The sequence below is a fragment of the Micrasema longulum genome, unplaced genomic scaffold (assembly GCF_059751315.1).
Source record: "Micrasema longulum isolate JH-2025_06_02 unplaced genomic scaffold, ASM5975131v1 h1tg000667l, whole genome shotgun sequence".
Lineage (NCBI taxonomy): Eukaryota > Metazoa > Arthropoda > Insecta > Trichoptera > Brachycentridae > Micrasema > Micrasema longulum.
Window position 1 is genome coordinate 19,866 of NW_028277863.1, and position 12,322 is coordinate 32,187.

The following is a 12,322-nucleotide window of genomic DNA, read 5'->3' on the forward strand; positions in this document are numbered from 1 at the left end:
CATTGATAAAGCTTTATTAATTTAATCTATTATTATATAACTCACGCTAAGTAAGAATAATCATATCGATTAATATAATACAAAGGTATATATACTCGCACTTCAAGAAATTTAAATGTAACATTAATTTGTCATTAAAGTTTTCCACGCGCATTTACTTCTTATTAAAGCGACACCTGCTGTGGAAAATTTTGGGAGTTTGATTATTAGATTATGATATAAAACTTACTAATCGATAATTAATGTATGAACGTTTCAGAAAAAGCCTTGGAAATTTATTCCAGAATAATAAATTTTAATATTGCTTCCAATGGATTATTTTTCTGCCAAATTGTTTAATATGCTTCCACATAAGATAAGGTTAACTGATAACAAGCAATACTCCAAAAATAAATCAAATTCTGCCTGAAGAAAGTAAGAATAAAATTTTACGATTTTAATTTTTCAGATAATATATAAAAAATAACAACACAAAAAAAAAAATTAACACCTCTTGGGGTTGGGCCTCTCAAAAATTGGGCCTCTTTAGAACAAGTTTAGGGGGGACTCTTAAATTACTTTCGTATGAAAAATATTTCAAATAGTACAGCAATAATAAATGTAGCATTAAATAATAATCAATATTTGAAAGAAATTTAAATAATATGGTATTTTTTGTTTCATTGTATTAGGTAATTTAATACAAATATTTATACAAATTGTAGATATTCGTTGACACTATTTCACATGAATAATACATTTTAAATAATAGATTTACACAGAATTGATATAATTATATTTGGTATTAAAACCGTAAATACGCGATTTAAAAAAAAAAAAAAATAGTATTTAGTCATTAAAAAGGAAAAAATGAAAAAGGAAAATAAGAAAATTAAAAAAAAAATGCTATAAACATTACAAATCTTCATCTTAGAACAGGGCTTAGTCATGTTAGATGGAGACTATCCTAACCAGAGACGCTCCGTATTAATTTTCTAATTCACTAATACGAGGGTTGTCCGTAAAATAAGTTTCCCTGTTGTTTTTCACAATGAAAACCATTTTTTTCTACGACGAACAATACATCATCGGAAATTTTAGACTTTCAGCTATTTTTTGACATAGTTTTCGTTGAATTTGGTGCACTTTTTCATCCAAGTCACCATATTTTTGACTCTCTGGTCTCTCGCCAGGCGTGAATGTAGCTCAGAACCTCTTTTTGTAGCTCAGAACACTCCTCTTCGTTTGCAAAATGCGTTCCGCCGGGGTATTTCTTCATATCGGGGAAGAGATGGTAGTCGCTCGGGGCCAAGTCCGGACTGTAAGGTGGTTGTAGGACGATCTCCCATCCGAATTTCTCAATGAGCGCGGTGGTGGCGCGGGCTGTATGCGGACGAGCATTGTCCTGACGATAATGGATTCCATTCGTCAGCATTCCCCTCCTCTTGCTTTGTATTACTTTTTAAGGTTTTCCTGAGCTTTGCAATAGCAATTAGCAGTCACTGTTGTGCCAGGAGGCATAAGTTCGCACAACAATAGGCTTTTCTTATCCCAGAATACCGTTGCCATGACTTTGCCGGCAGACAGCGTTTGTTTGAACTTACGCGGCGACGGCGATTAAGGATGTTTCCACTATTTGGATTATTCCTTTGTTTCCAGCATGAGGTAATGGGCCGACGTCTCGTCCCAAGTGACTATGCAGTCCAAGAACTCCTCACCGCTGACTTTGTAGTCCGCGAGAAGCAATGGTGGCTGCTTCAACACGCTGTCGTTTTGTGGCCCTCCGTAAGCACCTTGCACAAAACTTAGAATAACCTAAATGTTCTGTTAGGATCTTGTATATGTCTTGCTGACATCTGAGATTATCTGGCTAAGCTCCCGAACCGTCAATCTTCGATCTGCCAGCATTGCCGCTTCCACTTTCGGAATCGTTTCGTCACTGACCGATGGCCGTCCGGACCGCTGTTCGTCATGGACATTCCCTGGTATTAAATATGTATACTTATTTACGTAATAAGTTTATAAAATAAATAAGGGTCTGTTGCCGTTCGGCAATAGTGCGCATTTGTATGAAACAGATATTAAAAATAAAATTGAAACTAAAATAAGATAATAAATCATTTGGTTTATACTTAAATAAACAATGACGATAATATTTATTGGAAATTTTATTCCACTTTAACAAAGACTTGACAATTTAATGAACTTCCCAGATATTTTCTGTTTATGAAATGTGAAATTTCAAAATTTGGTTGGTAAAAACAAAATTTAGTCGTAAAAGCACATATGAACAAAATCTTAAACTATACGTGATAACAACGAGTGCATAATACATATTATTATTTGAATTAAAATTGATGTTTAAACAGTATGTTGCAGAAAGACATTTAATTTAAATTTAATACAAAGAACGAAGTGCGGGGAAAGTATAGTGTATAGAGTACCTATTTAATAAATCAATTAAAAAATATGTAATGGGTTAGAGTCCAGATAAATAAACCTATTCTTATCAAAGGTCAAAATGCTATCACCAATTTTAAATTCAATTCAAAATGGCCGCCTTTTCACGGCCGAAACTCAAATCTAATAAGGAATCATTTGACCAAAGAACGTCTTAAGACGAAAATAAATTAGCATCGCTATTCTTTTCCAATTCATAAACCCCTTTTATGCTTTATTTATCTGTTTTTGTTTTACAGTATTGGCAATACCGTGATTACTGTAAACACTAAATGATGTTCACCCAATGGAAACACTCGAACTTCCCGCGCGGAGTAGGTTCTTTCTTCGTTTGTCTCTTTAAAAGTATTGCCTCATTTATATTTATAAGACCTTTCTTTCCCTGCATTTCGTTAGCCTCTTGGCTCGCCAGTAAACTGGCGAAGTCATACATATACATGGAAAGAGATCCTCCATCACCGGTGTAGATGTGTGGATCTCTCGCAAGATGGAGTAGGTTTTCTTATATTTCCCGCCTATTTTCGCCGGACAAGTAAAGATATTCACCCACCTGAAAAATAAATGGCATATCACGGAAAACTGGGAAAATAGTATCCGGCTGATTCTTATAAAGCGGATAGGTTTTCATGCGTATTGAAGAGAGTTATTACGATGTACGAATATCATTCTTCGCTTTTTTAGTGTTTTTGTAGCATATGGTAAAATCATTGTTTTCTGAAAAAAAAAATGTAAAACGCTTGAAATAAAGAGTTAAGATTTTTTGAAATATTCACTAGATATCTATTTATGTGATATACTTTATAATCTGTCAATTATTATTAAATAAGTTCAACATTCGCATACTTAATCGGAGCGCTAGAAACTACCAAGGATTTAGTCATAATTATTAAAACATCAATTACATGTTTTATAATACTTTAGACCGTATAAAAGAAAAATTGGATACTATAAATGTTTTCTTGCGCGCGGTAAAAATTGGAGCATTAAATTGTTCGGCAAAGTTTTCTGAAAATGGACGAGAAAAAAAACATGTTGACAAAAACGAACTTCTTTGAACGACGTCACTGGTTCATATGAATCAACCAATAATGAGAGAGTTGTGGGAGATTTTCGGTTTGCTTGCCGTGAATGGACCAATGGGCAAAACTAATCGAGAATAAACGGAAGAGGATCTTTGACGTCACACGCGGAGTTACTTTAGAAATACAAAACTTTAAAAGATCGTAACTCTGATAATACGATAAAAAAAATTGACTTAGTTTAATAGTTTATTAATAAATAAAAAACCACTGAACTTCTTCATTGTGTTGATTTATTTAATACAAATTAATGTTTATTCCGTCAAATCTTTTTGTTGTAAATTGAATCTCCTTTTTTTATTATTTTTAAATTGTATTTATAATTTATTTCTTCTTTATCCTTAGATTTATTTTTTTATGCTTAAAAAGACCTTTGAGGTGTTTATGCGTAAAAAGTAAAATAAAAAAGTGTAAATGTTATTAATTTCAATGGGCGATTTTAAACCAATTCAAGTACAAAAAAACTTTTTTTAAAAAAACGGTTAAAAAAAGTTGTTACGAATGGTGTATTTTTGTGGTGACTTTTTCAATTAATCACTTCGCTATTAAAATTAAACGCCTTTATTTTAAAAAGTTGAATAAATATATACATCACCGTAGCCGGGCGAGTTGACAAGCGCGTGATCACGATTGCTGACACGCACACTAAATGTGTTGCGGTTATTAAATTAAGCGGAGTATAATAAATACATTATATCATCATACTGTTAAATCGATATTCGTGTATGTTCTGGGTAATTCAAGGGATGACTAGGCAACATGAGACACGAGGTAGGCGACAAGCTTATTAGATAATACAAAAATATTTTGAGTTGAGATTGAGTTTCTCTGATAACTCTTGATAAAACTGCATTTTTATTATTATTCTGTTGTTAAAATAATCAAAGACAAAACACAATTGAATTCTATGTATCGTCAAGACTTCAGAACATTATAAAAACACCTAATAATACAAGAATATAATACTTAATTATGCAAAACAACTATGTTTTCTTAAGATAATACGTGATGTAAGACAATTTTGATGAATGGATATTTGAACAGTGTTTTCCTATCACTCTCTCGCTATGTCTCCCCGGAAAACACAACTGCATGTCGGACTCAATATGTCTGCGCCCCTATGCCTGTTTATCGCACCCCAAAACTAAACCAATTTGTCTATTATTTTTTTTTAGAAATAGTATCAGAATGAAATTTACTGTGTCGGTAACTTTTCCGTTTTTTATAATTTTTTAATATACTTTTATACGGAATGTCCGAAAATGGCAGATAAACTGAGCGTTTTGTTTGGGTTTTTTGATGATCTTAGCTTCCATAAGAAACAATTTACCAAAAAGGCAAAACGATAGACACACCAATGGTAAATATCTATAATGTGTAAAAAAAACACTGCTCTAGTGCCATAATCCACAGAGAAAATAAGGGAATACGTTTGTATGAAGAAAAGTCAGACCGCGTTTCCTCTTAAGGCCACGAAATAGGCAAACAAAGTATACTGTGGGTTATGCTGCCACGCTAAAAAAAAATGTTTACCATAAACAAAGTTACCGGTGGTAGTCTAATAGATTTTATAATATAATGTCCACCGTCAATCAATTGAATTGAAATTATTCGTTTTGTTAATCCACCATTCTACCTATCTTCGAATATTCATAATCCAACAATTCTTCCATCTGTTAATTTTTGTAAAGTAAAAGAACGTGTATTGACGCCGTTGAGATTCATCAGAATTATTAGAATTGTTAATTCACCATTTTACCTATTACAAATATCTATATTTCTTTAGTTCATTCATTTATTGATATTTTTAGAGCTTAATCCTTTATTAGCGGGTGAGATCAATCCGAATCATTGGACTTGTTGTTTTTTTTAAGTTAAAATACGTGGAATTATTAGTTTATGAAATATAAAATTATAAATAACTAATTATTGGTTTACCCTTTGCTAAACTTTGAACAAATTAATGGAATAAATTTACCAATGACAGGTTATAAGCCCTGTATATGCATAGACTTCCATATTTTCTTCTCTAAAATTTTCTCCTTCTCTGTTGTAATATTGAAAAAAATGGTAAGAGGGTTTGGGTAGAGTGAAGTCAGAATAATGACTTGAACAAGGGTTTCCCAAACTATGTTACGCGGAACAATAATGTTCCACAGAACCTGAATAGATTTTCCGCAAAAAAAAATGTAATTCTATACGTGAACAACCCTTTCGCAATATGTTCCCAAAACTAGTCACGATGATTCCTGGGTTCGAAATTTATTTTTCGTGACAGATAAAGTACGCTTAAGCGCAAGCGATTACGAAAATTTAATTGATTTAATCAGTGATTCTGATTTATTTATTTACGGCCGTAGCCACTTTGCACAAATTGTATAACATAGTTAAAAAGTTGTAAAATATACGATACATATTAAGTTTACAAATCTTACGTCTTCATTAAGCACACTATGCATGTTGTATACGATAGTATAAATACGAGTAAATTTGATTTTACGTATATGTATATATATAAACAGATCAATTTTTTGGTTCATTGGTTATTGTTGTGCCTATTTCCTATGAACAACCAGATGAGTATGTTGAACCAATATACATACTAAGTATGATTGTTTGTTAATAATATTTCAGGGGTCTCAAACTAATTCCATATGTTCTGTCTATTAAAAAAATATATATCTATTTTACTGAAGACATTTATTTTTATTTATTTATTTATTCATATTTTACTTTTACAAACTATAAACAATAATAAAAATAATGTGACCTCACTGGGTTTACCCGTGCCGAGGACACTTAACAATATACTTTTTTTTAAATGTTTTTACATTTGAGAATAAACAAAGAAGACTAACTTAATAAACAGATATATTTAACAAAATATTCAGACTGTTATAAAAACTAGATATATATGTACATCTATATTATTTATATTACAAAACGCACAATGAAAATAACAGAAACCTAACATAAGCTTTACACTTGTGGAGCAGTTGATTCAATATTGGTTTGGGCGAATGAGACAATCCATTTTACTTCTACCTAGCTCCATTATCCATTTTTTTACAGCCTTTTAAACATTTTCTCGTTACTAATTGTTTTAATAGATAGTGGAAGTAGGTTGTAGATTTTAATGGAATAATATTTAAAATCCCTTTTGTCCGAAAGTGGTATTAGTTTGTATTTGTTTAAGTTGTCTTTGTGTTGAGGATCTAGTGATCATATTATTTGTATGTGATGTATTGAAGGAGTTATGTCTTTTTTTTAGTAAGAGTAGTTTTAATAAAACAGGGTATTATGCATTAGCCAGAAATATTGGGATTATCAATTATTTATACTTAGGAAGTGTCATATTCCATGGTTTCAATTATGAAAGCAATCTTTATCTTTACATATCGAGACGGTATACTTAACTTCTGTACTATCTCTATCTACCATTGTATGTTTTACCTACTTGTCATCTCGACATCGTATGATCGAAATCAACCAATGAATGACCCCAAAGATTTAGTCCGCGTTCCTTACTTCATTAACATTTAAAACAATTTTCAAATTCTTCTTCTAATTTTTTTATTTTAAATATGCTTCTGTGATAAAAAATACCCACTTCAAAGTGATTTAAAAAACCCAATAAATCCTTATTCAAGCAAAAAATGCTTACTGTATGTAAACTTAATGATCGTCTGTATTTATCTACTGAGTGATAACAAGGCCGACTCTCGATACGTACACTCAGAAAGATAGTAAAACAGATAGAAAAAATAAAATAACTAAATTGTTTTTTTACGGTGGTAACATTTTCCGGCTAGATGCTCTTGTATGTTAATAGGGCAGCATCTAGCCAATCTAACCACCGCATCTAGCCGCTCGTTTTCAAAACTGACAGTTATGTCAGCAATTCGACTTAAAAATTTACTTATTTCTTTCTCATATTTTTAGGAGACTTTTAAAAAAAAGCCAACCTCAGAACGATTAAAAATTTAAATAAACCGTAATTTAAGGAAAAATTGCTAGGTGGAACAATTTTTTTTACACTTTTAATGCGTAGATAAACGTACCGAGGGGTTCTAGACCCGTCGTTACAAACCGATGTAGTTACATCAAAACTTGATGAGGGGGAGGGAGATCAGTAGTGTATCTTAGTAATCGGTCAGGAGAGTTTTATCTTCAACTATGACGCCATTCTGGAGCTATATCATTTAAGTGCGTACGTGTAATAATACGTAATACGTGTAGATATTTATTTCTTTTTTCAACTTTTGATTTTCCATAAAATGAAATAATGTTTTGACTAACTGTAACGTCTTTATCTTGAAAAGCTTCTTCGAACTATCGGGTTAAATAGTGAACAAACAATATTAAAGACCGTTAAAGAGTCCCCCCCGCCTACCAACGCTGGCTTGGGGCGCCTGCGGGCTGCAACCTGCAGAACACATAAAAGCTCGCGTGAATTTTCCTGACTCCTGTCTGAAAGCTTCCAACAAACTAGGGTCGGGTCGGAGATATTTGTAAAGCACTCCATTCCCTAATACTCCAATCATTCGCAAGTAAGGGGAAGGAAGAGCTTTGACCAATACTGAATGTGTATAAAGGCTCTATCTACTGAATTAATGAATATTTTTTCAAACCGTTTGACAGTCTTAAATCGTTTAATTATTTATTACACTGAAACCTTTATACTCTTCATAATAAATATGGGATATACCTATATATTAAGGACCTAAAAATATGGTTAATTATATTTTTAATGTCAAAATCATATTTTACTTTTCGGCATTTTGGTTTATTTATAAGATTAGCAATAATACTCGTAGTTACCGTTTCACAAATAAAGCTGTTTCGTGAAAACAGGGTTTCTTTGAAACGCGGTTTTTTTTAAACAGTGTAGTCTCACATTTTTTTAGAACAGTGTAGTTCCTGTTTTTAACTGGTTATGACACTGTTTCAGTTTAATTTTCTTCTCCGTTGTAAGAACACCTTCAGTTTTTGGTGTTCATTTACGTTTGCCTACCATATTAGAGGTCTTGGATTCGATTCCCGATATGGTAGATATGAAATATTTTTATGAAAGGTTGTTATTACACTAGAATATTTCTTGGACTGGTACCTGAAGAATAAAACTGATCATCTTACCTTCATGTAACAAAAATAATCAAGAAACCCTGCGATTGGTATACAAATGCAGTTCTCTATGCATCATTAGGCGCGGAAAGGGAATGATGATGATATTTTTTACTAGCAGACAACAGTCGGCTGTCCCATTCTTGGGAATTTGGCCCTGTGGGTCCAATGTAATAGGCCCCCCGGGCCTTATTTTACGGCACTACGGGTCTCAGTTGATCGGCCCATCGGGCCTCGGTTAATTAGGATCTTGAGCACCTTGAAATATTGCTCATTTGGGCCTCACAATTTATTTTCTTTGTTCAGAGTAGAATAAATTAACGTAGTTATGCAGAAAGCAGCCAGCCATTGAAAAGTAAAACTGAGGTAATAGCACTTTTATGAAAAGAGTCAAAAATTGAATTTACACAACAGTTGGAATGTTTTTGACTTCTGACCACTGATCACCTTATCTTCATGTAACATAAATTATCAAGATACCAATGCAGTACCAATGCAGTGCCCTATGCACTATTGGGTTCGGAAAAGGAATGATGATGATATTTAGAAAGATACATGAATTCCGTCAACTCACTTCCTGTATATAAACATTATAATAAAGAAATTGATTTTAAGAATAAGTCTGCCTCGTGGTTTGAGTTTTCGCTTACCAATCGCTGAGGTCCCGGGTTTGATTTCTGGAAAGGTCGACATGAAGCAAACATTTAAAAAGGGCGATTTTCACTGTAATCTTTCTTAAATCTAAAATATCTTACCTTTGAGCGCAGGACATATCCTCTTCCAGATGGTGAGACAGCCACAGCGGTGGAACTGGCCAAGAGCTAACTCGAGGTAGAACAGAGGAAGACCACCGAATATCAACATGATGCAGTAGGGTATAAGGAACGCTCCTGTCGAAAGAGACAAAATGGTTTAAGGCTCTATCAAAAAAGCTTTAAATTTGTCGCAATAGAGAGGAAAAACACTTTTAAATCGTTAACCAGGTCGGGAATCGAACCCGAGATCTCTTGCATGGTAGGCAAACGCACTGACCACTACACCAAGAGGTAAATTCTGACTTAATAATAACCCTTCTAAATAGCTTGTGTTTAACGAAACTTAAATTTGTTTTTAATAAAATATTAAATATTAATCGGAATTTTGTTGTAGAATCATATACAGTTTCCTTGAAAAGAATTACTTATTTTTCATTTATAAATTTTTTATTTTACCTCTACTGTTAATACTACAAAATGGGAATCAAACTTATTTGGGGTAGATTGGTATTTTACCTCCACCGTTTTGGTAGCAGATGTAGGGAAACCTCCAGACGTTTCCAAGGTCTACCGCGAATCCCACCACGGCCAGCAAGAACTCAACTTTCTTGGCCCAGGTCTCCCGGTGCCTCTCTGGCGTCAGAGACACCACCATCACGCGATTTGCCTGTAAAGTAAACAGCATCACACTGAGTTATTTTATCATTTAACCTATCAGCCCGATCCCCCTAATCACTTGGTTACGAGATAGTTAACAATGAAACAAAATATCTGAACTTGATAAATCACATTAAATTAATATTTGACGCACTAAATTTGTGTAATACAGAAATATTACATACTGCGAATACCGATATCAATATATGAAATGGATTTTTTTTAAATAATTGTATTTTCAAAATCAATATGGATATATAATGGAAAAAATTTTTCATACATAACTTTAAAAAATAAATTATTTTAAAAAATGTCCCGACAAAAACGCTTCATGTTTGGCCATGATAGTTGAGACGTCAAGATTTGAAACGATTTAATTTAAACGGTCACAAACAAAGTTCAAAATTTACCCGAATCGTGACGTATTCGGGGCGTGACCAATGGAATGGACCGTTTTCGCAGGAATTCAAAATTATAAATTAAGAAATATTTTTCATGCTAAATTGTAAAAAAAAATGTTTTTTTACTCGACAGTAGACAATAGACCCTTATTAATTTAAAATTGTAAAATATATATATTTTTCCCTATTAATAATAATTATAATAAAAGCGTTTTGTTTTTAATCACTTATTTTTTACTTAATTACCGATAGGGTTCGGATTAACAAATACTTTTTTAAGGCAGGGTTAGATTGATAACAATAACAACAACGACATATCGTGTTATAGAGTGGTATGTCGGATAGCCATCTGGCGCTTGCCACTTTTATGTATTTCATATGGTTAGAATTGCACTGTTCTAGCGTGGTCTGTCGTGGCGCGCCACGTTGTTGTCCCGAACCAACGATTTGTGTGTGCCGGAGTGATGGAGGGGGGTTATGGCGCCTCACAACAGAACACAACACAATAATGTGTTTCTAGAAACGTCTCCTTAACGCACTAAGTCACTCACTGTTCACAGCTACGCAAGGACGTTAAGCAAGCTCAGCAAACACGATAAATGATCAATAAAAAAGAAAGAAGAACCCCCAGCATACCTTACTATTTCACAACACCACACAACAATGTAATCATGCCTTAACTCGCGATCGTGATAGACCAAACCTCAACACAACACTCTAGAACAGCGTAACCCTACCTTGATTCAGGTATAATTCAACCCCTTAGAGTCAGAGAAACGTATCTCGATTTTGTTTACTTTACAGGAGAGATCAAAAACAGTTTAATAAGCAGTAATTTTTTTACTTATTTTTAAACAAACAAAAAACTAATAAGACGTTAGTTTTAAAAAATGTCAAGTGTTTAAAAACAGGTTAAATTTTTACTCTTTTATCAATCTGTTTTTTTTTGTTGTATTTGTATCTCCTGTAAAGTAGGCAAAATCATGTTACGTTTTTCTGACTCTAAGGGGCCGAATTGAGAATTGAATATGAATTTTATAATGTAAACAGTGCCTAAAGTCTTATACATTTGGAGGTAATAAATCAAGTTTTTATATCAAGTGCTATTTTGTGTTTGTGGCGGTATGGATTGCGGGGTGAGGACTTGACTCTGTGGTCGGCTAGTTTGAGTTATCACTTTATACGCCGTGTAACATTCACAATTATGCCTATGTTGGAACAGCTGTAAAATAAAAACTCGAATCAAAACATTTCAAAACATTTCAAACATAAGCAGAAAGTAAAAAAAAATATTAATCATGGAAATACAGTCAACCTTGAAACCATGGTCACCCTATAATCCAAGCTACACAAATTTCTATTATTTATATTTAAGGCATTAACTTTGTGGTAAAACATTTTATGAAATGTTAGTAAATAATATCGTATACAACCACTTACCGACTTTTCTATGTCTACCGGTTTTTAGTAAGCATGTGTTCTATCAGCACGTTGGTTGGTTTTATATTTACATGAAATGGGTTTTTTCGAATGTTAATTCAACCGAATTCTCGTAACTCAAATGAATTCTGTCAGCAAAGCAGTTTGCGAGTGATATTATTATTATAAGGTATCGGACGTCGAATACCTGAGAGGTAAATATTTATATAAAATAAATAAAATGACTAATCAGTAAAAAGGTTCGACAAATCTTGACAAAAGATTTTAACGACACTTTACTTTAGGCGTCAAATTAAGGAGAAAATTATAAGCTGCGAATAAAAAAAATTATAGCTAATCATACAAATAGGTTAAATATAGAAATCATACAAAAAAAATACATTTTGATGGTCATAATTGAACGTAGTTATGCAGAAAGCAGCCATTC

The 12,322-nt window shown here is 32.8% G+C and overlaps 1 protein-coding gene across 1 annotated transcript in view; it reads right to left on the bottom strand.

Moving 5' to 3' along the window:
- Positions 1–12,322, bottom strand: part of LOC148279783 (sodium-dependent serotonin transporter-like) — a 45,617-nt gene that overhangs the window by 17,403 nt on the left and 15,892 nt on the right. Inside the window, exons 3-4 of the mRNA XM_088229414.1 lie at positions 9,914–10,064; positions 9,398–9,532 (exon numbers count right to left, since the gene is read on the bottom strand). Of these exons, the coding sequence (XP_088085540.1) occupies positions 9,398–9,532; positions 9,914–10,064 (286 nt within the window). The remainder of the gene's footprint in view (positions 1–9,397; positions 9,533–9,913; positions 10,065–12,322) is intronic.